The following is a 27,861-nucleotide window of genomic DNA, read 5'->3' as shown; positions in this document are numbered from 1 at the left end:
CATGTGAGTATGTGACATTGATAGACCGAACACGAATGACCGAGTCAGGTTTTATCCAAGGAACCGCACACGAAAGCGACGGGGCCGTGTTCTCTCCTCTGAGTGCCATCGCACGCGCATCCGACTTCTTCCGGTTACCAAAGCCCAGCAGCCCCCCCAACCGCTGCCTTTTGTCAACTCCACTTCTCTCCACCGCCGCCGCATCACCTCCCGCCTCCCGCCGTCCCTTGCTGACGCCTCTCGCTCCCCGGAACCAGCTCGCCGAGGGTCCGCCGCGCCGCCATGGATGAGGAGTACGACGTGATCGTGCTGGGCACGGGGCTCAAGGAGTGCATCCTCAGCGGCCTCCTCTCCGTCGACGGCCTCAAGGTCAGCCGCTCTCCCCCAATCTGGCTCTGGCTCGCTACTCCTACGATCCGCCGCGCCCATGCTCGGATTTCGCGCCCAGTGTTCCCCGTCTCGCTTCCGTTGCCCGGGGTGGACTGGATCGATCGCTGGAGCGCGCGCGCTGCGTCGTACGGCGTCAGGCGGTGCCGCGCATGCTTGATCTGGGCTTGATTTGCTGCTAGATAAGCCCTCCGTCTGTGGTGCGCGTGAGCCGATCCAAACGGGCTAGCCACCGAGTCGCCCATTTCGTGAGCTTTCTGCTGAGCTGAGCGAGGTGTATTCCCAAGGGAGGGCGATATCCGATAGCTTCTGACTTTACCAGCCTGGTGGTCCTTCGTGTTGGATGTGTAGACTACCGATGACAAAATTCATGATAGATCCAGGATTTTTTGAAAAGATGAACTGGCCGGCGAGTAATTACATGACATTTCAGTGTCATCGGTTGGTGCCAAATCGGATGATTCATGTCGACTCCGGCGCCTTCGCCTGCAATGCCTGTGTGTTTGACGGATCGACGGGAAGTCAGGACTTTGGTCCAGTTGGTCCTCAATCAAGCTGTGCTTTGCTGGCATGCCAGACCCCACGACGCTACCTAGCGGCGGGCTAGCTGTAGCAGTAGAATTTATTGCTACCTTTCTTCTTGCTTTGTTGTTAATTTCCTTAGCTTTCTAGCTGTTGTTTTTCTTTGGCAGGTATTTTTGTTTTCTGATTTGTTTTGTTCCCGTTTGTATTTTGGCATAGTCGTGACGCTTAATACAAAATGACACGCACTTAGATGCGTGGATAAGAAAAGAAAATCGAATGATTTGTATGAATCCATAATGAATGGATCGTCAACACCGTCTGTTTTCTTTATAGGAGTAAAGATTAGTGAGATACTAGGCATCCAGACTGGGAATGGCGCAGCATGTACAATTTATCCATGCCTTTGGTTTAGCTGTGGAAGTAAGCTGGTCAACAAGCCCCGTCTTAAACTACCACAAAAGGGCCTTGCTCAACTTGGAGCTGAGCTTGAGTCTTGGTGGAACTAAATTTGAGCTTTAATCACTTTTAGTGTTGATTGCGGAACAGTGGCTCGCTGTCGCGGCCCCTCTGGTGCTGACCTCTGTGCCACTGTCCTTTACCACCACCTCTTGATTCGACTCCAGTTCGAGCTCGATGCAGTCGGCACCAGCAGTGGAGCATCACAAGGGACATCAGGTTCAGTGGACCCAATGAATACAATGCAAATCAAGAGAAAATTAGTCATACTCACTATTGATTTAAAGGGGGTGAATCCATTATAGTGAATATGACACCAGCAGTCTGCTCGTCTAGATTTGGCCCCGGTTGATGCCAAAGTCAAGCAGCAGCAACACAAAAAGCAAGAATAGAAGGCCAGCGATGCCTATGACGTGATGAGAAAGGCAGCTGCGCCATGGTCAGAAGAAATAGCAGGAATGAAAGATAGAAGGAAGTCATGGGACAGGAGAAAAAGGAAAGGAAGACATGTTAGGGCCACTATCTGATGTAGTGCTGTGTCTGGTCATCCGGCGCAGACGTGGTTCCAGGCACTTGTCTCAACACAAACTTTGATATAAAGCTGCATATATCCTTTTGTTCGACAAAAAGTTTGTGATAGAAATACCCTTATGGTGAATATTATAATATAGACAAGGACATTGGTTAGTTAGAAGGACAAGGCCATCAGCTAGTTAGAAGGATTTTTTGGGATGTGATAATGAAGTGAATAATCTTGAGGATTTGATTAAAGATTTCTTCCTTAGATTTCTGCAAGAGTTTAATTTCAACATAGGGTTTATTTTTATTTGTTTCTGCGAAGCAGTTATCTCTGTGCGTTTTCCATTAGTAGTTCTTTTGAGGTGGGGAAAAGAATCAGAGGAAGGTACACGTGAGTTCATATGCCTGCCTCCCGGTCTATTGAAAACATGCTAAACATGAAAATCACCTTGAGAAACTTACGCAAATTATTTCTAACAAAGTGACCTAATTATTTTTTCCGCTAACAATAGAATCTGTATTAACAAGTAACAACTACCACGTCATCCTGATGCATCTTTGTACAGATATGGACATAATCATTTATGTTAAACAGCAGAAATATGAGTAGAGTTTTTATGTTATTCCAAAAATTGAAAAGCTCAAAGCACATTAAGTTCCTGATTGTTCACCCACTCCACTATTAACGACATGGTATTGGTATTTTTTCCGAGCCTGGATATTAAATAGCTCACGAGCCTTGTGCCTTTTAATGGCCCTATTTAAAAGTACTTGCATTTTAAAGCATAATGTAGTAATGCTGGATTTTCACTTTTTGAACCACCTTACGGATGTGTGTGTGATGATTTTGCAGGTGTTGCACATGGATAGGAATGACTACTATGGTGGAGATTCCACTTCTCTCAACCTTAACCAGGTAAGCAATTCCAATGAGTTTATTTAAATGCTAGATGTTCTAGATGTGTTAACCCATTTCTTGTGAAAGATTTTTTTTTACTACACATTCTTAACCACAGATTGTAATTCTCGTTTTGGAACAGCTCTGGAAGAGATTTAGAGGGGAAGACAAGCCCCCGGCACATCTAGGCTCAAGCAAAGATTACAATGTTGACATGGTTCCAAAGGTACTAGTCTCCTCCCATCTAAAACTATATTTATAGCACAGCTAGACCACCTATGCTTGCGATGATGAAACAAACAAATCCTGATGATGGTGCATTATTTTTATCTTGATGGGAAACAAATGGAGCTTCTTTATGCAATAAAATGTGGTGATTCCTGATTCAACAAAGTATGAACATCTCATGTATTACTAACAGGAAAAAAAAAGAGCCTGTATGGTAATTGTCCAGATTTCTTTATTTTTTCATTGATTGTCACAAAACATTTATGTGATCAGTTTATGATGGCAAACGGGACATTGGTTCGGACCCTCATTCACACTGATGTAACGAAGTATTTGTCATTCAAAGCTGTTGATGGGAGCTTTGTCTTCAGCAAAGGGAAGGTAAATTCTTAAGCTAATGTCCGCCCTTTTGTCTTCCATCAGCATCACAATCACATTTCCTGTATCTTCCATAGGTTGTTAGATTCTGTAGTCTGATCCTATGCTAGAGGTGCAACTTACCTTGTTTCTGTCATTGTGTTCAATCAGATCCACAAGGTTCCTGCGACTGATATGGAGGCTCTGAAGTCTCCTTTGATGGGCCTTTTCGAGAAGCGCAGAGCAAGGAACTTCTTCATTTTTGTCCAAGACTACAACGAAGCTGATCCAAAAACACATCAGGGATTAGACCTTACTACGCTGACAACTAAAGAATTGATAGCGTGAGTGCATCAATGGTTGCTGTATTCTGTCTATTTTGCTTTGTTAGTAATGTTACTCATGAACAAGTTGCAACATTCCAAGCCGCCACCCTAGTTTGGCTGAGTGAATCCTAGTAGTTGTTGGAAAGTTGGGATTAGCCCCACAAGTATAGCGGTGTCAGGGACTTAGGGTAGCACACAATGCCTGGAAACCATGCATATAAACGTATTTCAAGCAAATTAAGCATGAAAGTGTATGGGTTGGTTTCAGTGGCACGTATGAGTACTGTTCGATTCCAGCTCTTTAGTTTCCTCATAAAATTGCTTACCATATGTTCTGTCTTCCCTATTTTGGGCCTACTTCAGTATAGATTCTTGCCTATATTGCTTGTAACAGTAGTCCTTGGCCTTCAACCATATGTTGCGAGAGGATATTTCCTGTCCTTGTTGTTATCCCTTTCTGCACAAAAATAATTATATGTTCCCATTTGTGCTTTTTCAGAAAATATGGTTTAAGTGATGATACAGTGGATTTCATTGGCCATGCACTTGCCCTCCATAGGGACGATCGTCACCTCAATGAACCAGCACTTGATACTGTGAAAAGGATGAAAGTAAGTCTTGACAAAAGCTCTGCTAGATGGTCCTTGCTTGTTATACAAGAGTAGTTGTCAATTATCCACAATCCAATCCCTGTAGTTGTTCTTCCTTTTAGATGTGCCATTTTTTTTTGGGTTGTGCTCTGTTCACAGATTTCAGTTACATTTACCATCATCTGCTTTTAGTTATATTCAGAGTCTCTTGCACGTTTTCAAGGGGGATCACCATATATTTATCCGTTATATGGGCTGGGTGAGCTGCCACAGGTCAGTCAGTTTTCAGTTAGCTATCCCTGTATTGTTACTACAGATACATGCAAGATAACTCATATACCATGCTGCTTTCTTACTCTACAGGGTTTTGCACGCCTAAGTGCTGTTTATGGTGGTACTTACATGTTAAGTAAGCCAGAGTGCAAGGTAATATTTTTCACCTGCCCATTAGTAATCGCATAACAAATAACACACTTTTTCACATGTGCAACCCATTTCATGTAGGTTGAATTCGATATGGAAGGTAAAGCATGTGGTGTGACATCAGAAGGTGAAACCGCAAAATGCAAGAAAGTTGTCTGTGATCCTTCATACTTAACGAACAAGGTGCATATTCTTGTTGTCTGTATTATGTTTTCTATTCCATTGTTGCTTTCACAATCAATCACGAACCGCATTTTTGCAATTCATGTCTGGCATCTATTTTCTATTTTGCAAGAGTTGTCTCATCTAGCATGCTTGGCCTTCTTCTCACCTTCCTTTGTTCCTCTTAAGTACTAACCCATTGCAAACACATTCAGTCTAGTTCTGGCCTTTCATCTTTGTTTTTTTCTTCCATTCCTGAGAAGTTTATATTGACTGCAACCCTCATCTGGCACTTTGTTAGTATCTTGCTTCCAAATGATGATGTTTTGGTCATGTTTTTCAACAGGTTAGGAAGATTGGCAAAGTTGCACGCGCAATTGCTATTATGAGCCATCCTATCCCAAATACAAATGAGTCCCACTCAGTTCAGATTATTTTGCCACAGAAACAACTTGGACGCAAATCAGACATGTGAGGCCTATCTCAAGCCCAAACAGTTTTTGTTTAATGAATGGCTATTTTTATGACTCATCACTTGATTGAGTCGATTATGCAATCCTCATTAATGATATTTCTATTGGTGCTCTCTTGTTAGGTATGTCTTTGGTTGTTCATACACTCACAACGTGGCACCAAAAGGGAAGTTCATTGCATTTGTCTCCACTGAAGCCGAGAGTGATAATATACAGTCCGAACTGAAGCCTGGCATCGATCTACTTGGTCCAGTAGATGAGCTGTTTTTTGATATGTATGACAGATATGAACCGGTGAACGAACCATCTCTTGATAATTGCTTCATCTCAACGGTAATTGTGCAGCTTATGTATCACAACAATAGGTTTTGCTGTTTTAAACTGTTTTATGACAGTTCTTCTCTCTGTAGAGCTATGATGCTACCACACATTTTGAGACAACTGTGACAGACGTTCTTAACATGTATACAATGATCACTGGGAAGGTAATGTTTCATCCTCATATTCCTTTCAAAATCTGTATGCTTCTTTGATATTAGTTTAAGCTAACTAGGGCTTTACATCCTATTAGTATTTGTATCTCCTTTATAATGGTGAAAGTTCCTTTCCTGTACGCTGTTGTACCTTTGTAAATTGCCTTGTAAAGCGGCTGCGCAATTTGGTTATGGAACATGACAGCAGGATTAAGTAGGTCACAAAAAAATGTTGCTGACTAGCTCTACTTCACATTCTAACTTTATTTTCAATTCCTCATTGCAGGCTGTTGATCTTAGCGTTGATCTAAGTGCTGCTAGTGCTGCTGAAGAAGAATACTAGGTTTGATAATCAAGATCCGATTACTGGTCTGTGACATACTCAAAAGGGGACACCGCAGGACAAACCATGACAAAAGGCTTATCTACTTCAACCCCAGATTAAACTTGATTTTGTGGCCATTGTGTTCTGCATGCTTGTTGCTAGCAGCAATGTGAATTGTTGAATTAAGACTATTGAGCTGTGCTGGTTTTATTTATTTAGTATACTTCAGTAATTAGTGGATGGTGTAAACAGTGAACTGGGTTGTGCTTTTATGTATGTATCATAACTGTTCAGTAATTCTACAAGTCTAGTTTCTTTCCTCCAATAACTGTTTGCCAATCTAGTCTCGATCCACACACCCACAGGTAAAAAAAAAAGCTTGAATGTGCACTATTTACTCTTCATGTATATAATAAATAAACTACACCGCAGGGTCCTTCAAAATTACTGGTAGACATGGTTGGCTTGGCCCAAGCAAATGCAAGGTACACGAAAAGTTGCAAGTGCATGGCCTCAAACATGAGTGCGCTGTCCGATATGTGCACATCTTCAAGTTGGTATTTCAAATTATTTGCATGTACCTGCTCATTCAACCTAGATCCAGGGACGATCTCCTTGGTGACCTTGCCAAGGTCGAACTTGGTTGCCTTGACCTTCATGTTGGTGAAGGTGGGTTCCTACCGAGCTGTGATGCGGCGTCTACGACGAAGTTTGGTGACCGAGTTCTTGTCCCTCTTGGCGCGCCCACTGAACTTGCGCAACTCGTACTCGTCCGCACAAGAAAAGTTGGAGTGATCTTCAAGTTGAGCTTCCAGTTCTGACTTTTTTCTAGCTATCTCCTCCTCTTCAAGTAGAGATTCGAATTCGTTTCCAGGAAACTCGCCCATCCAACAAGGCGTGTATGGGAAAGATACGGTTGTCCCTTCTTCGAAGTAATGGTTATCTGTTGGTTCTGAACAGCCCAAGTCCTGGAATTTTGAGCTATTCCAGTCATAGGCCACTCCTCTTCCCCTATGTAATTCAAAATAGACAATCTCCTTATAGGGGTGGAATCCAAGGAAATGTGAACTTCCACTATAATACACCCCTTCAACAACATCTTCAATGTAAAGAAAGTTATCCTCATCAGAGTTCCAGTCATATTTCTCTTCCACGGGTGGTCTGTAACGTCCATTATGATATTCCTCCCTGATCTTGCGGTTGTTAACGTCCTGAAGGATCCACGGTTTGCCTATTTGTTGAGTAGAGTCCACCCCAAACCTCTTACGATAATTGTGGAACCTGCGTTCAAGAGTGCTAAGATCGATATCGTAATTGAACACCCATTCAGTTTGATGGTGTGATTCATCGAGGTGCCAAAGCTGAAGCATGTTACAGTAATTATGTTTTGCGCAATAGACCCCTCTCAACGATCTCCCTAAATGGTAGTCATTTCCTCTCATCTCATCGGGAGCCGGTAGTTCAATTACTTTGTACGTGTGGTCTGACAAGGACATTCTGCATAATTTGACGAATAACAGCAGGAGTGAATCTTATATTTTTTTGTTAGATTATAAGATAGAGGAGAATGACGACTGAGGAGATGTAGCTATATATACCTGGTAAGATAGCCATGTTGGCAATGGATGTAGAGCGTGCTTCGCCAGTAGACGGCATGATACAGATGGTACCATGGATCGAAATCCATGTCACCGACGATCCCTGCGGCCTCCCCTTCGCGAAGAAAGGTCTTCTCTCCCCACTGACCGGCCGTCGAGGAAAACACATGCAGTACATAGAGGGCGGGAGGCCACTCCGATTCAAGCAAGGCCTTGTCGTCCGATTTGTCGGGATCTGGCAGGCGCGGGATGAGGAAAACCTCATAGTGTGGCGACACGGCGGGATCGAACGCGAGGTAGGCGCTCTGGCTGAACCCCGGCATATGCGGCGGAGGACGTTGGGGCAGACGCGCCCACTGCCGTGTGGCCGGGTTGACGACGTAGTCGCGCTCTCGATCGCCGCAGAGCAGGAGCCCGTTGCAGTGATCCGTGACCTTGACGCCTTTGGTAGGCAGGAAGTCGAGCCCTCCGCAGATCGTCGGCCCCGTGGAGGGACGGGAGAAGAACTCCGAGAAGTCATGGCCGGTGAAGTTGATGAAGATGCCGCGCACCGAGCGCGAGAGCAGGTGGCGTCGCAGGCGGGCGTCGACGGTGTCGCGCCACGCCCTGCAGACCCGCCGGGACGCGGCCAGGACGAGCGGCGCGAGGCGCCGGAGGACCTCCGCGAGGACGTCTTGGGGAAGCGCCGCGGCCGGCTGCGGCGCCATGATCGGTCCAGTTCGCGATCTACTGTTATGGACCTCTGGGGCCGTGTAGATATTAGCAAATCTTGGACGGCTCTCCGGCCGGAGTATTTGGACACGGAGTCGGATCATCACGACGGGGCTTGCCTGTCACGCACGCGTGCGACCATCCGTGCGCGACGTTAAAAATCTATCGAGCGGCTGCTATTCCCGCACCCCATAGGGCTTTTTTTTTTTTTTTGAGAGCAACCACATATTTCATTAATCAAACACCAAGTTACATGAAGCAACACATGTGGAAACTAAAAGACAAACCGGGATAAAATGATTATCCTGAATTTGCTGATAAAATCCTAAAAGATCGAGAAATACAAAACGATCCCTAGGGTTTCCTGCAACCACCGTAGCCAACGGCCGCCGTCCAATTCCAACGATGCCGAGACGAACGCAAGAAGAGACGCCGAGCCTCCACCTTTGCAAGATCCAAAAAAGCACCATCGCTAACGAGACTTTGTGAGTCGATGAACAGGTCTGCTGCAAGCAGCGAGGCACATGTCGATGTGGCACGTCGACCGGGGGACGTCCCCGTGCTGTCTTGGACCAAGATACGCCGCCTCCCATCGACGAAGTCTGAGAAGAACGACATAACCACCACCTCCGGACCATCATCTTCGCTCCGGAAGAACCACCTCGCCCGGCCCCCGGCCGCCGCCGTGGACAACGACAAACGCCAGTGACACGTCGAGAAACAGATCTCGCCAGATCTGAAGAACGACGAGAAGACCAAGCTGCCGACCTGAAAGATCGACAAGCACACGTTACCAACAACTCCGAGACGCCGCTGGTGTGGAAGTGAAGTTGTGGCAGATTTATTTATCCGGGCGCCGCTCCCACCACCCCAGCGACGCACCATAGAAGACAAAAACTAACCCTAACTATTAGGTCAGAACGGAGGAACGAGATTCCCCCTTCCTCATGCCACCGCCAGAGCGGCAAGCAGAGGGAGAGGAAACCCGGCCCGAGGGAACGCCCTGGCCGAAGATTAGGAAATTGGATCTCCGCCACCGCCTCGTGAGAGCGGACGGGGAAAAAACGGTTCCGTATATTGATTCTTGGTTATTACCTTATGGCCGGCCACACCCCCTAGCGCTGGGGCCATGCATATCCTTCCGATGTGGGTACATATTACCTTCTGTCTGCCATTCCTATACACTGAACATGTTGGCGCATACGCGCCGCACACCGCCGCGTGGTACATACCAACCCAGTTCGGGTTCGGCCACTTTCTTTTTTTCTAACCATTTTTTCTGTTATTATGTTTTTATTTCTGTTTCGTTTTTTATTTTTTATAGGGTTTAAAAATGTTAAAATAAAACAAATAATTTTTTTTTATTTTTTTGCAATTAAAAAGTTCAAATTTGAAAATTGTTTAAATCTGAAAATTGTTCAAATCTAAAAACTGTTTAAATAAAAAAATTAAATCTAAAAAATGTTCAAATTTGAAATTTGGTTGGTTAAAAAATGGTTAGCTTTAAAAATTGTTCAAATTTTGATTTTTTGAATTATTAAGATTTTACAATTCGTTCAAATTTTAGAATTGTTCAAATCTAAAAATTGTTCAAATTGTAAAAAAATTCAAATTTTGAAAATAATATAATTTCCGAATATGTTAAAAATATAAACTATTCATTTTTTAAAAATGTTCAAATTTTGAAATCGTTCAAATTTTAAAACTACTCAAATTTAAAAATATTCATATTTCAAAAATCTCGAAAAAATATTTTTAAAAGGTGTTAGATTTTGAAAAATAAAATATTATTAACAGAAAAGAAACATAAAAAAACAAAAAAAAGAATCGTACCTCAGGGTAATGGGCCACGACCCAGCCTACCCGACCTGGTTGGTGGGATGGGCGGCACCTGGCACGAGCCGACCAGGTCGGCCTGTAGCAATCCTCCTTCTATCAACCATGGACAATAGATCGTGGGCCTGGCCGCCTCGTCGACACTGCACCTAGCCTTCGCGGCATCCCCCACCTCGCCGCCGCGGGGAGTGAGACAAGCACTAACCCTTCTAGGTGCCTTCTCCAGCTTCACAGGCTGCCTTCCGCCGAGACCATTCGGGCTACCGTTGGTCTTAATCGCTATGACATCTTCCGCCGAGGAATAGATGCGTTGTTGCGCTCATCCAAGTCGAGGCACCATATTCCTGACCCTGAGGCGGTAGAGCGGCGAGATCCATCGAGGGGTTGGGGCTGGAGACCGGAGCCCGAAGGAACGGGAACACGGCGGCATGGCCAGAGGTATCTGCTTAGAGCATCGCCAATTGCGTTCCTCAAAGTGCCCCCAAAGCTTTTTGGGCCGCGTCGGCTATTTTACCGCCCCCAGCTGCGCCCCCAAAGGGCCTTTTCGCCTGGCGTGGCCCAATACGATGTCCGGTGCCCCGAGGCCATCGCCGCTCCATAGGGGATGCTGCGGGCGTGCCTTACAGACACAAAAGCGAGGCGGGGAGTGGCGGGCCCGACGTGTCACTCATACACGAACGCCGTGCAACCGTCGCCTACCTCTCGACGAAAGTAAATGGTGCACACTGACAGTGCAGTTTTCCCAGAGGCGCAGACATGTCTCGTCGTGCCTAGCTCTCCGTGCCGGCGTTATGCGCGGCACCACTCCCTCGCCTTCCTCCGGCATATAAAAAGAGTGCTCACACATAGATCCTCACACAAACCCTAGCGCCGCAATCCACAAACCTAGCTGCCACCATCTTAGGAGTCGAGGTCGCGGGCCACTCCATGGTTGGTCGAGGTCGAGGTCGCGGGCGTGGCCATCGCGACCGCAGCGGAGCAGCAACACCTGCACGGTCATCGTTGCCTGCGCCATTGTCGTCATCCAGGGAGGTGTGGAAGTTCGAGTTCATCATCGTCCTCAATGATGACCCACTCGGCATCCAGAGGTTGCCGGACAAGTTCGGCGAGTCCGTCGCCCGCAATGAGCCGGCCACACTGCAGCTGTGGGAGGCTGTCTGCGGATTTTGCTGGTGGCCGGTGGATGTGCTCTTCGATGGGTGCGGCAAGATCTATCTCCACACCGGTTGGGAGAAGTTCGCACGCGTCCACAACCTCTAAGCCGGGTGTAGACCATCGTTTTGGGCCGATGGCTAATCAAGAACATAATTCCACCATGACATCTGAAAATGGTTAAGTCGCAATTGGAAAGATTCGCTCGACGAGTTTTTATTGCTCATTGAGGAGACACCATGTCCACCATGTCAAGTTGTGCCATGATTCAGCTTGATAGCCGATTATGCTAGCAGTCAGAGCTGATCTCGAGGATCGATATATGAAGGCTTCCACTAGAGCTCCTTTAAGATGACCTCAAATGAAGAAATGATAGAAACGAAAGTTGTGAATTTCGACGAAACAAACAATTTTGTTTTTTGAGTCATCATGATCTGAGTTATTATGCAAATACACCTGAGATCCGAATTACGGATTGTGGTGTCCCGAATTGAAGTGTCTTAGGTAGGGCGCGAGCGAAGTTGGAGCAACGAAATCGTCAGGATTTATCATTTTTCTTGTGACCTTGATTAAGTGGTCTAGATGAACTTGGAAGGAAAAGTGGTCAACAGGAAAACTCTTCGTTTTTTCGAGACGAACAACTTTACTGTATTTGAGGTCGTTTACTGTCTCAAAAAGGGCCATCAACGTATAAATATGTTTTTGACCAAACATTTATTGAAAGTTCAGACTAAACCATTCGAGTTGGACCCAAACTAGGGTTTTGGACATGAATCCAACCCTCTTTCGTGCATGAAAAGTCCAGCCGCTCTTTATATAGTTGCATGGAAAGAACATGGCATGGATCCCTAAGGGAGGATCTCAAAGCAAGGAGGATGTGCAAGTTCCTGTTGCAACTTGCAAGGATAGCAGCAATGATGAAACAAGAAAAGACCTCAGATCCGTGACGGCCTAATCTAACTGTCAGCCCGACCATCTGTGACGCGATATCCGCCACGGTCCTGCAAACTGTCAGTATGAGGCCTCCGTGACGGAGTTTGCACATTCGCTAATGAACTAAAATCGTTATAGAAGACCCATATTTTACTAGTGCTCATAAGTAAGCATCAGCGGAGGTGGGCGCCCGTAGACCACCTCGAAAGGCGAGGCATGTAGGGCGGAGTGATATGAGGTGTTGTAGCAGTACTCCGCCCATGCCAACTAGTCCACCCAAGCTCGTTGACGATCACCTGTAACACAATGCAAATACATGGCGATCACCTTATTGACCACCTCTGATTGGCCATCCGTCTGAGGGTGGAACGCCGTGCTCATGCGGAGCTTTACGCCCACCAGCCGAAAGAGATCCCGCCAGATGTGACCCATGAACACAGGACCACGGTCGCTGATGATGGACGAAGGAAACCCATGGAGGTGGATGGTGCCGTCGAAGAAGGCCCGGGCCACGAACGCGGATGTATAGGGGTGACCGAGGGCGATGAAGTGCGCATGCTTGGAGAAGCAGTCAACCACCGTGAGGATGACGGACTTGCCGCCCTCCTTGGGAAGGCCCTCGATGAAGTCCGTGGAGATATCTGCCCACGCCTGTGAGGGAACATCCAACAGCTGTAACATACCCGCGGGTCGCAACGTCTTCGTCTTGTTCCGCTGGCACGTCACGCATGACTGCACCCAGTCACGGACCAACGCGCTATCACCGGGGATGTAGAAATCAGCATGGAGGCGATGGAGGGTCTTCTGCACGCCCTCGTGTCCTACAGAGTGCGCCAGGGACAAGACCTGGTGGCGCAGGTCAACATGGGCGGGCACAAAAAGGCGGCGCCCGTGTAGAAGCAGCCCATCGTCGGGGCTCCAGGGCGCCCCCAGCTCGCCATCGTCAAGGCGCCCGCGGAGCGCCTGTGCGTCCGCGACATTGGAAGTCACCCGACGAATGTCATCGATGAAGGTGAAGGACGGCCCGAAGCGGATGCACAGGACAGTGCCCACCGTGGCAACATCGTCTGCGACATCCTTAGTGTCGCGGCGGGACAAGGCATTGGCGACCGTGTTGAGACGGCCTGGGCGGTACTCGACGGTGAAGTCGAAGCCGAAGAGCTTGCTGATCCACTGGTGCTGCGGAATGGTGGAGTGGCGCTGGTCCAACAAGAACTTGAGGCTGTAGTGGTCCGCGCGCACACGGAATGGCCGACCCCAAAGGTAAGGTCGCCAGTGGCGCACCGCCTGGACCAGCCCGATAAGCTCACACTCGTATGTCGTGAGCTTGTGATGGCGAGCGGCGAAGAGGCGGCTGAAGAAGGCCAGTGGTCCCTCGCCCTTGTGGAGGACGGTGCCAAAGCTGATACCGGAGGCGTCGCAGTCCACCACAAGGCATGTCGAAGTACGACATCTGGAGGACGGGTCCCGTCGTGAGCGCCCGCTGGAGGGCTATGAACGGCGCAGTCGCCTCCTCGTCCCAGGAGAAGGCGTCGCATCGAAGGAGGCGCGTCAGTGGTGCAGCGATGAGGCCGAAGTCCCGGATGTACTTCCGGTAGTAGCTGGTGAGGCCCAAGAAGCCGCACAGAGCCCACGATGACTGCGGGGTCGGCCACGCGGCAATGGCGGTGACCTTGTCCGCGTCCATCGCGACACCTTCCGTCGAGATGACGTGCCCCAGGTATGCTACGGAGGTCATGCCGAATGAGTACTTCGAGCGCTTGAGGTGGAGACGATGCGCTCGAAGCTCGTTGAAGATGATGGCCACGTGCTGCAGGTGCTCCGTCTAGGATGAACTGTAGATAACAATGTCATCAAAGAAAACAAGCACAAAGCGGCGGAAGTATGAGCTGAGCACGTCGTTCATAAGGGCCTGGAAGGTCGCCGACGCGTTGGAGAGGCCGAATGGAATCATCAGGAACTCGAAGTGGCCATGGTGAGTATGGAACGCCGTCTTCTCGATGTCGTCCGGGTGCATGCGCACCTGATGATAGCCCGAACGCAGGTCGAGCTTGGTTAAGAAGCGTGCTCCGTGTAGCTCGTCCAAGAGCTCATCCACGACGGGGATGGGGAACTTGTCCTCGAATGTCATGGCATTGAGGGCGCGGTAATCGATGCAGAAGCGCCATGTGTCACCGGCCTTGCGCACAAGGAGCACCGGGGCGGAGAACAATGATGTCGAAATCCGGATGATGCCCTGCGCGAGCATGACCGCCACCTGGCGCTCGAGCTCATCCTTCTGCAGTTGGGGGTATCGGTACGGGAGCACGGCGACAGGCGCCGTGTCCGGTAGCAGGTGGATGCGGTGGTCATAGGGCCGCGCGGGTGGGAAGCCCTGTGGCTCGTCGAAGATGTCACTGTGCTGCTGTAGGAGGTCGGCCAGGAGAGGATGCGCCTCGTCAAGTGCGGCCACCATCAACTGAAGCTGCGGGTTCGCGGCGCCGACGCCGCTGATGCCCATCCACTGAACGCGACGGCCGCCCTCGCGCCAGAAGATGAGGGACAACACGTCGAGGTCCCAAAGAATGGGGCCTAGTGTGGACAGGAAGTCGATGCCGAGGATGAAGTTGTAGCAACCCAGGTCGGCTTGCTGACGCAGTCGATGGAGAAGGGCTCGTCGCCGATGAGGACGGGAACCTACCACGCCATGCCCTGACAAGCAAGGCGGTCCCCGTTGGTGACGGTGACGCTGAACTTCTCCGCGCCCGCCGGCTGGAGGGCGAGGCATGCATGGCGTCCCTGGATAGGAAGTTGTCCGTCAAGCCCGTGTCCACGAGTGCGGTGAGACGCTCCCCGTGGATCGTCACCGGAAGCAGCATCGTCTTCGTCGTCTTGATTCCCGCCATGGCATGAAGGGAGACGACGAAGGCGGTCGCTTCGACCGGCCCGTAGGTCGTGACACCGGCCTCGGAGAGTGTGGTGGCGTCGAGCTCCGCGGTGAGGGCCACCACCACCCCCGCCGGCTACGCCCTTCGCGCCGCCGCCGCCACCGCCCGCGCCGGCTGCGCCCTTCGCACCACCACCACCGCCCACCGTCGCGCTCCAGGGACTCCCGATCACCCAGATCAGGTTCCCGTCGTCGCCGTCCCCACTGCCTACGTGGATCGACACGCCGACCTATACGACGGCGCCGCCACAGCCAACGGCGCTGCAGCCGCCCGCCACCACCGTCTGGGGGGTTCGGCGGGTATACTGCCCCATACGCCGGGAGCTCCATGGTGCCGCAGTACTCTCCTCCTGCCATGATGGGCCGCCACGAGGGCGCTTACACGGCATCGCCGCACGTGCGGCAGCCGCCTCGCTTCACCAACCGGAGTTCGCCACCTACGACGGCCGGCGAGGCCCAAGAAGCCGCAAAGAGCCTGCGGTGACTACGGGGTCGGCCACGCAGTGACGGCGGTGACCTTGTCCATGTCCATCGCGACACCTTCCGCCGAGATGACGTTCCCCAGGTATGCTACAAAAGTCGTGCCAAATGAGCACTTCGAACGCTTGAGGTGGAGACGATGCGCTCGAAGCTCGTTGAAGTTGATGGCCACGTGCTGCAGGTGCTCCGCCCAGGATGAACTATAGATAAGAATGTCATCAAAGAAAACAAGCACAAAGCGGCGCAAGTATGGGCTGAGCATGTCGTTCATCAGGGCCTGGAAGGTCCTCGGCGCGTTGGAGAGGCCGAACGACATCACCAGGAACTCAAAGTGGCCATGGTGAGTACGGAACGCCGTCTTCTCGATGTCATTCGGGTGCATGCGCACCTGATGATAGCCCGAACGCAGGTCGAGCTTGGTGAAGAAGCGCGCTCCGTGTAGCTCGTCCAAGAGCTCATCCACGACGGGGATGGGGAACTTGTCCTTGGACGTCATGGCATTGAGGGCGCGGTAGTCGATGCAGAAGCGCCATGTGCCGTCGTCCTTGCGCACAAGGAGCACCGGGGCGGAGAACGACAATGTCGAAATCCGGATGATGCCCTGCGCGAGCTTGACCGCCACTTGGCACTCAAGCTCGTCCTTCTGCAGCTGGGGGTACCGGTATGGGCGCACGGCAATAGGCGTCGTGTCCGGCAGCAGGTGGATGCAGTGGTCACAGGGCCGCAGGGGTGGGAGGCCATGTGGCTCGTCGAAGATGTCACTGTGTTGTTGCAGGAGGTCGGCCAGGAGAAGATGCGCCTCGTCATGTGCGGCCGCCATCAACTGGAGCTGCGGGGTCGCGGTGCCGGCGCCGCCGATGCCCGTCCACTGAACGCGACGGCCGCCCTTGCGCCAGAAGATGAGGGACAACACGTCGAGGTCCCAAAGAATGAGGCCTAGTGTGGACAGGAAGTCAATGCCGCGGATGAAGTCGTAGCAGCCCAGGTCGATGCCAACGCAGTCGATGGAGAAGGGCTCGTCGCTGATGAGGACGGGAACCTGCCGCGCCACGCCCTGACAAGCAAGGCGGGCCCCGTTGGCGATGGTGACGCTGAACTTCTCCGCGCCCGCCGGCTGGAGGGCGAGGCGGCGCATGGCGTCCCTGGATAGGAAGTTGTGCGTTGAGCCCGTGTCCACGAGTGCGGTGAGACGCTCCCCGTGGATCGTCACCGGAAGCAGCATCGTCTTTACTGTCTTGAGGCCCGCCATGGCTTGAAGGGAGACGACGAAGGCGGTCGCATCGATCGGCCGGCCCGTAGGTCGTGACGCCTGCCTCGGAGAGTGTGGTGGCGTCGAGCTCCGCGGTGAAGGCCTCCACCTTCGCGTCGTCGACGGTCTCCAAGTAGAACAGGTGGGCACACGTATGACCCGGAGCGTACAACTCACCGCAGTTGAAGCACATGCCCTTGCGGCGCCGCTCGAGCTGCTCGGCTGACGTCAAGCGCCAGAAGGTACGTGTTGGCGCGGGGGAGGCTGTAGCGATGGCCGACAGGGCGGGGCGTGTCGGGGTGGTGGTAGCCGGTGCGGGGCGGGTCAGGGGGCGCGCGCCGCGGCCCGGGAAACCCTTCTGCATGGCGTTGGCGCGCTGCTCGTACCCGCGCGCGTAGTATATGGCGGTCTGCAGGTCCTAGGGGCCGCGCATCTTGACGTCGACGCGGATGTGGTCAGGGAGGACACCGACGAAGAGCTCGGCGCGTTGGCGAGCTGTGACGCCAGGCGCATGGAAAGCCAACGTTTGGAAGCGGTCGGCGAAGTCCTACACCGAGGTGGTGAAGGGGAGGCGACCGAGCTCGGCCAGGCGGCTCCCACTTATGGGGGGGGGGGTGAATCGGAGGAGGCACAGGTCGCGAAAGCGCTCCCACGGAGGCATCCCGCCCTCTTCCTACTCAATGGCGTAGTACCACATCTGCGCGGCGGCACGGAGGTGGTAGGAGGCGATCCACGTGCGGTCGGACGCCATGGTCCGCTGCCCCCTGAAAAACTGGTTGCACTGATTGAGCCAGTTCAGGGGGTGGACGGTGATGTCGTAGGTGGCGAACTCCAGCTTGGTGAAGCGAGGCGGCTGCTGCACGTGCGGCGAGGCCATGTAAGCGCCCTCATGGCGACCCATCGTGGTGGGAGGAGAGTACTGCAACACCATGGAGCTCCCGGCGTATGGGGCAGTATACCCGCCGAAACCCCCGACGGTGGTGGCGGGCGGCTGCATCACCGTTGGCTATGGTGGTGCCGTCGTATAGGTCAGCATGTCGATCCACATCGGCAGCGGGGACGGCGACGACGGGTACCTGATCCTGGTGATCGGGAGTCCCTGGGGCGCTACGGTGGGCGGTGGTGGCGGCACAAAGGGCGTAGTCGGCAGGGGCAGTGGTGACGGTGGCGCGAAGGGCGCAACCGGCGGGGGTGGTGGTGGCGCGTAGGGAGCTTGGAGGAAGGTCCGTAGGTTCGAGACCGCCAGGGTGAGGTCGCGGATTGCCGACGACATCTCCACCGGAGAGAGGACGGGGGCCGCGTTGGCCGCCAGGGCCGCGGTGCCCGAGGCGGGCAGACCCGAGGTGGCCGCCGGCGGCGGCTGGAACAGCAGAAGCGGCTGCTGCGAGGTGGCGGTGGCCGCGTTGGTGGAGTAGGTGGCGGTGGTGGGGAGGCCTGAAGAAGTCATCGAACCAGAGCAATCTGATACCAAATTGGTAGAGACTATGGTTCTACCATGTCTCGGGCGTAGATTATAGGGATGGAAGTGAGGGCGGTGAGGCTAGAGGCGCAGACGCCGGCGGCTGGGTGCCGTCGCTGCGAGAGAGAGAGAGAGGAGGCGGCTGCTAGGGCAGGGTGCGGCTAGGGTTTGGGCACCCGGTCTCCTAAGGGAGATGACAACATTATATTTATTGTCTAATTATAATCGAAGGGGTACATGTGTTTATATAGGAGGACAACTCCTCTAAACCCTAGATGTGATAAAAAAAAACTCCTCTAAACCCTAGATAACTTGGCTAAGCCCCTAATTCGGCCCACTATTGGGCCTCTTCCATGCATACTGGAGCCCGACCATAGCAAATCACCCTTTAATATTTTCGAGAATGTTTGGTAGAACTCCGCAGGAAAACCGTCGGGTCCGGGAGCCTTATTTTTCTCCACTTGCATAATGGCATCGCGAACCTCCTCCTCCGTGAAGTTGGATATTAGAATGCTATTCTCTTGCTCAGAGAGGTGAGGTATATCATATGTTGCATTTTCAATTAAAGAGAAATGATTAGGAGCTACTGCTCCAACAAACTCTTATAGTATTCTATGAGGTATAACTTTAGGTTCTCTTGACCAACTATGGTACCCTCATCTTGCTCAAGTTGAAAAATTATTTTTCTCCTATGTTTACCATTGGCAACAAGGTGAAAATATTGTGTGTTACTGTAGACTTTGGCACGTTGAGTCCATTTGGCTTCCTCTTCACGCCTAAGTTTAGCAACTTTATTCATTGCCTCTTTCATAGACTCTCTTACGGCTACTAAGAGAGGAGATGATTCAGCTTTCAAATCAAATGATCCGATTACACTAAGAAGGCATTCCTCTTCTTTTTGGGATTTCTATTTTCGTGTCCTCGGGTCCTTAGTTGTACCCAGTTTTCCCCAGCTCCTTAGTTTTTTCTCAGTTTTTCCCAAGCCCTTGTCTGAAACCCTCACAAGGAGCTCGGATGGGAGGAATCCCGTTCAGTTGACCGTTCCGTGCTGACGAGTGGGGCCGCGTCGTGTGGGGCCGTGTCATGTGGGGCTGGTAGAAAGGGACCGCGTGGGACAGGACGAGACCGTGTTCGGTCATACGAGCGGAGCGGGGGTCGTAGCGTGTGGGGCCGTAGCGTGTGGAGCCGTGTGGGTCCGGGACATGGGCACGAGTAGTTTCTGTCTCTTTCGCCCAGATTTGCAGTTTTTAATACACCTTTTTCCTCTCTCTTGCTCGATCTCATTCATTCTTGATTGCCCAAATTGGTAGCAAATCTAGAGAAGCTTCTCCTTATGTTTTTTAACGCCATTCATTTCTTTATGCCTTCGTTTTTACCCAATCAGGTAGGATCCAGGGCACAAATCCATAGAAAATATAGGATAAGCTGCATACAATAGCCAACATAGCATAGATATATTCACGACAGATCCAACAGTACTACCGATAGATCCAACATAAGCTACATTTTACATGAATTTAAGCTGCTCTACAGAAAGAGCAGTCACATACAGAGAGTGCAGTATGCACGTTCAACGCCTCCAGGTAGCGACCGTAACTCGCTTGGAGGCTGCACATGTGAATCCCAAGTGCTTTGTGTTGGGCCATGAACGCATGCACGTTCACGGTCGTTCGAACTCTAGCGCCGCATCTGCCAATGGATTCAGCATGGTTCACCAGGAAGTTGAAGTCGGTGGTGCGGAGCTTCCTGTTGCAGAAGGGTCACCTGTAAACGTCTCGAGCAAAGTGGTCATCGTAATGGCCGGAATGCAGCCTCCTGAGGATGTGACGAGTCTTGGTGTGGAAGGACTCGTCATCACTGTCGACGTCGCTGCTCTGCACCTGTCACGTAGCACCAAAGATCGTGCAAAAAACACAAAGTCAGTTGCAACGATGATGAAACAGAGAGTGAACAAAAGATCATGCATGATAATATGGGCACGAAAAAAAGAGGTAGCATCAGTTACATTGTACACACTTATATCCAGGATTTGAGTCAGTGAACCAAAGATCATGCACAACAAATTTGTACACACCAATTGTTCACTGACAAAACCCTGAATCAATTTGTGCCCAAATATTCATCATCATCGGCACAAATTAACCGGATGGGATTGATTACTCACATAAGTTAACCGAATCAACAAAAGCAAATCACAAACACTAATAACGCAAGATCTAGAACTAGGAACAGACGAACCCTAATAACGCAAGATCTAACACAAAAGGATTGAACTAGGAACATATGAACCCTAATAACACAAGATCTAACACAAAAGGATTAAACTAGGAACAGACGAACCCTAATAACGATAGATCTAACGAAAACGTATTGAAATGGGATAAGAACAAGGGAACAAAGGGTTACCTCCGGCTCGTCGTCGACGATGCTCGTGTCGTAGGGTTCTCTGGCGCGACATACGACACTGGTTCGTACGGGTCCCAAGCGACGGGGGCCTAGACGGGGGCGGTGGCCGATGCGCCGGCGGCTGATGCGCCGGCGGATACGTTGGAAGCAGCGACAGGGGCCTGGACGGGGGCGACGGCCGATGCGCCGGCGACTATGTTGGAAGCAGCGTTGGGGGCCTGGACGGGGGCGGCGGCTGATGCACCGACGGCTACGTCGGAAGCGCCGACAATGGGCATCTCATTCTTCTCCATCGCCGACGGTTTTCTTCGGGGGTTTTTCTTCAGTTGTGGAGAAGATGATGGGACAGAAGAGGCGGTTGCAGTGAGAATGAGAGAGTGGGAGAGCGTCGAGGGAGAGAAAGAGGGGCTCTATAAAGACGAAGGTGGCGTGTACCGCAACACGCGTCCTCTATGCACGGCTGCAGCGTGCACCACAACACGAGGCTAACCCTGGGACGTTTGGTGTACTCAGTTATAGCCTCGGGCCTTATACTGAAATTTTATCTGTACTCAGTTTTCCACTCGAGTACTTAGACTGGCAAGTGCAATATACTCAGTTTTACCCTCAAGTAGCTGGTCAACAGAGAGTCAACAAATGAGATTAACATAGCTAATTGAGTCATTTTATGCACAAAAAATAAAAAATAATAACATAGTGGCACCTACTCATGGAGTCTTCCTACGCAACCTGCCACCTAGGAAACCTTAACAAACATAGATAAATCATGTTTTACCACAAATTACCACTTCTCATAATCACTAGTAGCTATGAAGATGCATGGTTTTCCACTCAAACCCCTTTGCAAAACATCTTCCCCAAAACATAGTTTGTCTAAATGAGGCCATAATTGTCACACTCATGTATATTTGAATTGCAAATATTTTGGTGTAGACCAATATGAATTATATTATACAAAACACACATTTTCATTTTGTAATTCTTTTGTTTGAATCCCTTAGTCTATTTATTATTTACATGCCCTTGGTTTCTTAGTACTACTCACTTTTGCCCTCAAGTACTGTCACAAATGCTCACAGAAGCCCAAACTTAACCTGATTGGTTGAGCCGTTGTCACACGGATCGACTCCACCAACTGTTGATCCACTGATCTAATGGGCAGTATACCCCTCTCCGTCTCTTCGTGGCCACCCCCTCTCTCTCTCTTTGTGGCCACCCTCTCTCTCTATCGGTGGACAGTGTCACCCCTCTATTTATGTGCAATAACGAGTTTGCCATGTAACTATATTCCCTCTATTTATGCATTATTTTCCACAATCTAAAAATGTTAAACTAAAAAGTGGTATAATTTTAGTGTAAACAAGAGACATACATATTTGCGGATTTTGCTGAATGCATTATTTGTCACCCCTCTAACAATTATCAACTCTCTTTAGCATTCATTTTCTTTTAGGGAATATAGTTTGGGATATATTTTTGGTAGTTTGAAACGGCCCAAAAGTGGTATAATTTTGGTATACACATGAGGCATACATATTTGAGGGATTTCGGTGAATGGATTATTTATCACCCCTCTAACAATTATCAACTCTCTTTAGCATTCCTTTTCTTTTAGGAATATAGTTTGAGATATAGTTTTGGTAATTTGAAATGTCCAAAAGTGGTATAATTTTGGTATAAACATGAGGCATACATATTTGAGGGATTTCGGTGAATGGATTATTTATCACGCCTCTAACAATTATCAACTCTCTTTAGCATTCCTTTTCTTTTAGGGAATATAGTTTGGGATATAGTATTGGTAATTTGAAATTGCCCAAAAGTGGTATAATTTTGGTATAAACATGAGGCATACATATTTGAGGGATTTCGGTGAATGGATTATTTATCACCCCTCTGACAACTATCAATTCTCTTTAGCATTCCTTTTCTTTTAGGGAATATAGTTTGGGATATAGTTTTGGTAATTTGAAACGGCCCAAAAGTGGTATAATTTTGGTATAAACATGAGGCATACATATTTGAGGGATTTCGGTGAATGGAGTATTTATCACCCCTCTAACAATTATCAACTCTCTTTAGCATTCCTTTTCTTTTATGGAATATAGTTTTGGTAATTTGAAACGGCCCAAAAGTGGTATAATTTTGGTAGAAACATGAGACATACATATTTGGCATATTTGGGGGATTTCGGTGAATGGATTATTTATCACCCCTCTAACAATTATCAACTTTCTTTAGCACTCTTTTTCTTTTAGGAAATATAGTTTGGGATATAGTTTTGGTTATTTGAAATGTCCCAAAAGTGTTATAATTTTGGTATAAACATGAGACATACATATTTGTGGGATTTCGGTCTGTATAGAAGATCGTCTGTATGATTTTTGAGGTTATTTAGAGAAGGTCGAAAAAACCTAACTTGTTATAAACTTCACCATGGTGTCAGCAAATTTTTTAGTTACAAACTTTCGTATTTTACCAGACCTTCAACAGGAAACTTATTTCAAATTCATTTTGGCGTACAAGAAACAAATCCCACCTTGATTCGAGCACCACAGCCTCCAAAAGATGCCGATGCCGATATCGGCATGGTTAGAACGGCTATACTCACCGCCACTGCTAGGTCACCGTCGGGATGCACCCTCAATCCTGTCCCCTCATTCGATCACTGACACACCAGAGATGCCGCCGATGCCAATGCCGAACGTACATGCTGATGCCAATACCGAACATGCACGCCACTGTAGGCACGACCACGCCGCCCCGCTATGTTGGATGCCACAGAGCACCGCGGGGTCTTTCCCTTCACCATCACACTCCCCTAGCACCCATCTATACACGCCAGAAAGGAGAGACACTAGTGTTCTCTACATTGCTCGCGTTCGTGTCCAACACCGTCAGTCAAAGTGTTGAGGTAGTCGTCGATGTCCTCGACCATTTCTTCTCTTCTTTGCATGGTTAAACGCGTCTAGTTCATAACTATCTAACGCGTCTGGTCTCGCCTCATGCAGTTCTTTGTGGACGTTGATCTCATCTCGGCACCCCGCAGGCCACCTCCTCCGTGCCATCGCTGTAGAGCTCCGTTTAAAAATCTAATCCTACCCATGTATTTCCCCTTGTATCAGCGTCATGACCCCACTTTTCATTTCGATATACCGAAGCCCCACTCATTTGCGTTTTGGCCAGGGATACGGCAATGCTTACGGTCAAACAAAGATGGATGGTCTGACGTGTCTTTGCGGGCTCTACTTGGCCCCACTAGTTAGCAGATAACGGTCAAAGTTGTTGACCCGTCGGGCAACCGGCCGTTCCAGCACTTGTGAGGGTTTCAGACAAGGGCTTGTGCAAAACTGAGGAAAAACTAAGCGGCTGGGGAAAACTGAGCACAACTAAGGACCCGAGGGCACGAAAATAAAAATCCCTTTTTTTTATAATGCCCACTCAGATTTTTTGTCCACCCGCGAAGAAACCTACGAAGATGGGGAATCTTATTTTTGCCAAACGTCCATAGGTGTGCTACCAAAGGAGACCGATCTCCATTCATTGGCCACCATATCGAAGAACCCATCTTGTTTGAGCCAAGATAGTTCAAAAGAAAAAACAAATTTGTTCCCTGAGCTTGTTCACCCGAGTCCAAAATCAAAGGCGTATGGTCCGAACCGGCTCTAGTTAGGGCTCTAACCGAGACTAAAGGAAATTTTTGTTCCCACTCCACGCTAGCTAGAACACAATCTAGTTTCTCATAAGTGGGAATTTCGCGACGATTTGCCCAAGTAAATTGTCGACCAGAGAGGGCAATTTCCGGTAGGTCGCGACTTTCTAGGATGGCATTAAACATGAAAGGCCAGCAGGCATTGAAATTGTCATTATTCTTTTCATCTTGCCTATGAATAATATTAAAATCCCCCTGACTAACATAGGAAGCGAATCATCTTCGCAAAATCGCACTAGCTCGGCCAAAAATGCTGCCTTTTGAGCATCTTGTGCCGCCCCATAAACAGGAATTAAAGCCCACTCAGGCAGGGTTAAGTAGGTCACAAAAATGTTCTGACTAGCTCTACTTCACATTCTAACTTCATTTTCAATTCCTCCTTGCAGGCTGTTGATCTTAGTGTTGATCTGAGTGCTGCTACTGCTGCTGAAGAAGAATACTAGATTTCATAATCAAGATCCGATTACTGGTCTGTGACATACTCAAAAGAGGATACCGCAGGACAAACCATGACAAAAGGCTTATTTATCTACTTCAACCCCAGATTAAACTTGATTTTGTGGCCATTGTGTTCTGCATGCTTGTTGCTAGCAACAATGTGAATTGTTGATTCAATACTACTATTGAGCTGTGTTGGTTTTATTTATTTAGTATACTTCAGTAATTAATGAATGTGTAAACAGTGAACTGGGTTTGTGGTTTTATGTATGTATCATAACTGTTCAGTAATTTTACAAGTCTAGTTCTTTCATCGAATAACTGTTTGCCAATCTAGTCTGGATCCACATGCCGGTAAAAAATAGCTCGAGTAACTCCTCGTGGGCATGCACACTATTTACTTTTCATTTGTATATATAAATAATAAAGCACACCGGTCCTAAAGAATTACTGGTAGACATGGTTGTCTTGTTCGAAGCAAATACAGGGTACACGAACAGGGTCTAAAACTTTATTTTGCATCAACAAGTTGCAAGTGCATGGCCTCAAACATGATTGTGCTGTCCGATTTGTGCACATCTTCAACTTGGTATTCCAAATTATTTGCACGTACCTGCTCATTTTGGATTCCAGAAAACTAATCAAGTAGGCTAGATCCAGCGATGCAAGCTGACTATCTCCTGGATTACCTTGCCAATGTTGAACTTGGGCGCCTTGAGCATCATGTTGGTGAAGGTGGGTTCCTACCGTGCTGTGACGCGGCGTCTGCGACGAATTTTGCTGACAGAATCCTTTTCCCTCTTGGCGCGCCCACGGAGCTTGTGCAGCTCGTACTCGTCCACGAAGCTAAAGTTGGAGTGATCTTCTAGCTGAGCTTCCCGTTCCAATTTTCTTCTAGCTATCGCCTCATCTTCAAGTAGAGATTCCAATTCGTTTCCAGGAAACTCGCCCATCCAACAAGGCGTGTACGGGAAAGATGCGGTTATCCCTTCTTCGACGTAATGGTGGTCTCTTGGTTCTATACAGCCCAAGTCCTGAAATTTTGAGCTATTCCAGTCATAGGCCACTCCTCTTCCCATGCATAATTCCAGATAGACAATCTCCTTATAAGGGTGAAACCCAAGGAAACGATAATCTCCACTATATCCTCCTTGAACAACATCTTCGATGTCGAGAAAGTTATCCTCGTCAGAGTTCCAGTCATATTTTTCTTCCAGTGGTGCTCTGTAATAAGGGCTACGATATTCCTCCATGCCCTTACGATAGTTAACGTCCTGTAGGATCCATGGTCCGCCTATTTTTTGAGCACGATCCTCCCCATACCTCTTACGATAGTCAAACGCGTAGAGATTGCGCGCAAAAGAGGTGAGATCGATGTCATGCTTTAACACCCATTCTGTTTGATGGCGTGATTCATCGAGGTGCCAAAGCTGAAGCCCGTTCCATAAATTATCTTTTGTGCAATAGACCCCTTTCAGCGATCTCCCCAAATAGTAGTTGGGATATCCTCTCAACTCATCGGCAGCCGGTAGTCTAATTACTTTGTATGTGTGATCTGACAAGGACATTCTGCAAAATTAGACGAATTAATAACAAGAAGAGTGAATCTTATATATTTTTATTAGATTAGAGGAGAACTACGAAGGGAGGAGATGGAGCTATATAGTATAGCATATAGTAGTACCTTGTAATATAGCCATGCTGGCAATGGATGTAGAGCGTGCTTCGCCAGTAGACGGCATGATATCGATCGTACCATAGATCGGAATCCATGTCTGCGACGATCCCCGCGGCCTCCCTTCCCGAAGAAAGGTCTCCTCTTCCCACTGGCCGGCCGTCGACGATAACACATGCAGCACGTAGGACGCGGGAGGCCACTCCGATTCAAGCAAGGCGTTGTCATTCGATTCGCTGGCGCCTGGCAGGCGTGGGATCATGAAAACCTGGTAGTGTGGCGACACGGCGGGATCGAACGCGAGGTAGGCGCTGTGGCCGAACCCCGGCATCTGCGGTGGAGGGCGTCGGGGCAGGCGCGCCCACCGCCGCGTGGCCGGGTTGACGACGTAGTCACGCTGCCGATCGCCGCAGAGCAGGAGCCCGTTGCAGTGATCCGTGACCTTGACGCCTTCGCTGGGCAGGAAGTCGAGCCCTCCGCAGATCGCCGGCCCCGTGGAGGGACGGGAGAAGAAATCCGAGAAGCAATGGCCGATGAACTTGATGAAGATCCCGCGCACCGAGCGCGAGAGCAGGTGGCCGCGCAGGCGGGCGTCGATGGCGTCGCGCCACGCCCTGCAGACCCGCCGGGACGCGGCCAGGACGAGCGGCGGGAGGCGCCCTAGGACCTCCGCGAGGACGTCTTCGGGTAGCCCCGCGGCCGGCTCCGGCGCCATCATCGGTTGATCAGTTCGCCGCTCCTTGATCCCGTTCGCGATCGGGGACGCGACCTATAGTGCTCTGGCCTCTGGAGCTGCAGGTTGTTGGCAAATTTATTGGAACGTGGACTCGTGGAGCAAACATTGTAGGAGTAGGTTATCCGGCAATATCCCGGCCTTGAGTATTTGGGCCTTCTCGAAATAGGCTTTGACCCCCTTATATATATATTTTTTTGAGCTGGAACACCTGATTCCATTACTTAACAGACACAGCAGACATGCTGATCTTCAGAACAAATACATCAGCAGCCAAAAAGTTCAGCCACAGCGACTGGATCTCTCTCCTACGCACACCAAGAGCTGCTAATTCATGTGCCAAAACATTACATGCCCTTGGGCAAAACGAAAAGGAAACAGACATGAAATTCAGACGTAAGAAAGCACGCA

At 49.5% G+C, this 27,861-nt stretch overlaps 2 protein-coding genes and 1 pseudogene across 3 annotated transcripts; 1 reads left to right on the top strand and 2 right to left on the bottom strand.

The window, feature by feature from the left end:
- The first annotated feature begins 243 nt into the window (after positions 1 to 243).
- Positions 244 to 25,081, top strand: LOC124706498 (guanosine nucleotide diphosphate dissociation inhibitor 1-like). 2 transcript variants are annotated; one of them, XM_047238162.1, is made up of 13 exons: positions 244 to 369; positions 2,741 to 2,803; positions 2,928 to 3,011; positions 3,287 to 3,394; positions 3,542 to 3,714; positions 4,196 to 4,307; positions 4,479 to 4,559; positions 4,650 to 4,712; positions 4,791 to 4,892; positions 5,218 to 5,342; positions 5,467 to 5,677; positions 5,755 to 5,829; positions 24,991 to 25,081. In XM_047238162.1, exons 1-13 carry the CDS (start codon positions 283 to 285, stop codon positions 25,045 to 25,047), a joined length of 1,341 nt encoding a protein of 446 aa, XP_047094118.1. In that variant the 5' UTR covers positions 244 to 282; the 3' UTR covers positions 25,048 to 25,081. The 2 variants fall into 2 exon arrangements, with proteins under 2 accessions (XP_047094118.1, XP_047094117.1); XM_047238161.1 differs by lacking the exon at positions 24,991 to 25,081 and adding an exon at positions 6,104 to 6,439.
- LOC124707673 (putative F-box/kelch-repeat protein At1g15680) lies at positions 6,820 to 8,447 on the bottom strand. The gene is made up of 2 exons (XM_047239335.1): positions 7,741 to 8,447; positions 6,820 to 7,639 (listed from the first exon to the last, which is right to left on the bottom strand). Exons 1-2 carry the CDS (start codon positions 8,445 to 8,447, stop codon positions 6,820 to 6,822), a joined length of 1,527 nt encoding a protein of 508 aa, XP_047095291.1.
- Positions 25,082 to 25,785: 704 nt separating the features above from the next.
- Positions 25,786 to 27,432, bottom strand: LOC124647868 (annotated as a pseudogene).
- Positions 27,433 to 27,861: the final 429 nt, after the last annotated feature.

The sequence above is a fragment of the Lolium rigidum genome, chromosome 4, assembly GCF_022539505.1.
Source record: "Lolium rigidum isolate FL_2022 chromosome 4, APGP_CSIRO_Lrig_0.1, whole genome shotgun sequence".
Lineage (NCBI taxonomy): Eukaryota > Viridiplantae > Streptophyta > Magnoliopsida > Poales > Poaceae > Lolium > Lolium rigidum.
This window is presented reverse-complemented; position numbering and strand designations above follow the sequence as displayed.

Bases quoted from the DNA above. Each gene is read 5' to 3' on its own strand.
- LOC124706498 (XM_047238162.1), top strand. From the start codon at position 283: ATGGATGAGGAGTACGACGTGATCGTGCTGGGCACGGGGCTCAAGGAG. The intron at 2,804-2,927 runs GTAAGCAATTCC...GTTTTGGAACAG, and splicing joins CTTCTCTCAACCTTAACCAG to CTCTGGAAGAGATTTAGAGG. The intron at 4,713-4,790 runs GTAATATTTTTC...CATTTCATGTAG, and splicing joins TAAGTAAGCCAGAGTGCAAG to GTTGAATTCGATATGGAAGG.
- LOC124707673 (XM_047239335.1), bottom strand. From the start codon at position 8,447: ATGGCGCCGCAGCCGGCCGCGGCGCTTCCCCAAGACGTCCTCGCGGAG. The intron at 7,640-7,740 runs GTATATATAGCT...CAAATTATGCAG, and splicing joins CAACATGGCTATCTTACCAG to AATGTCCTTGTCAGACCACA.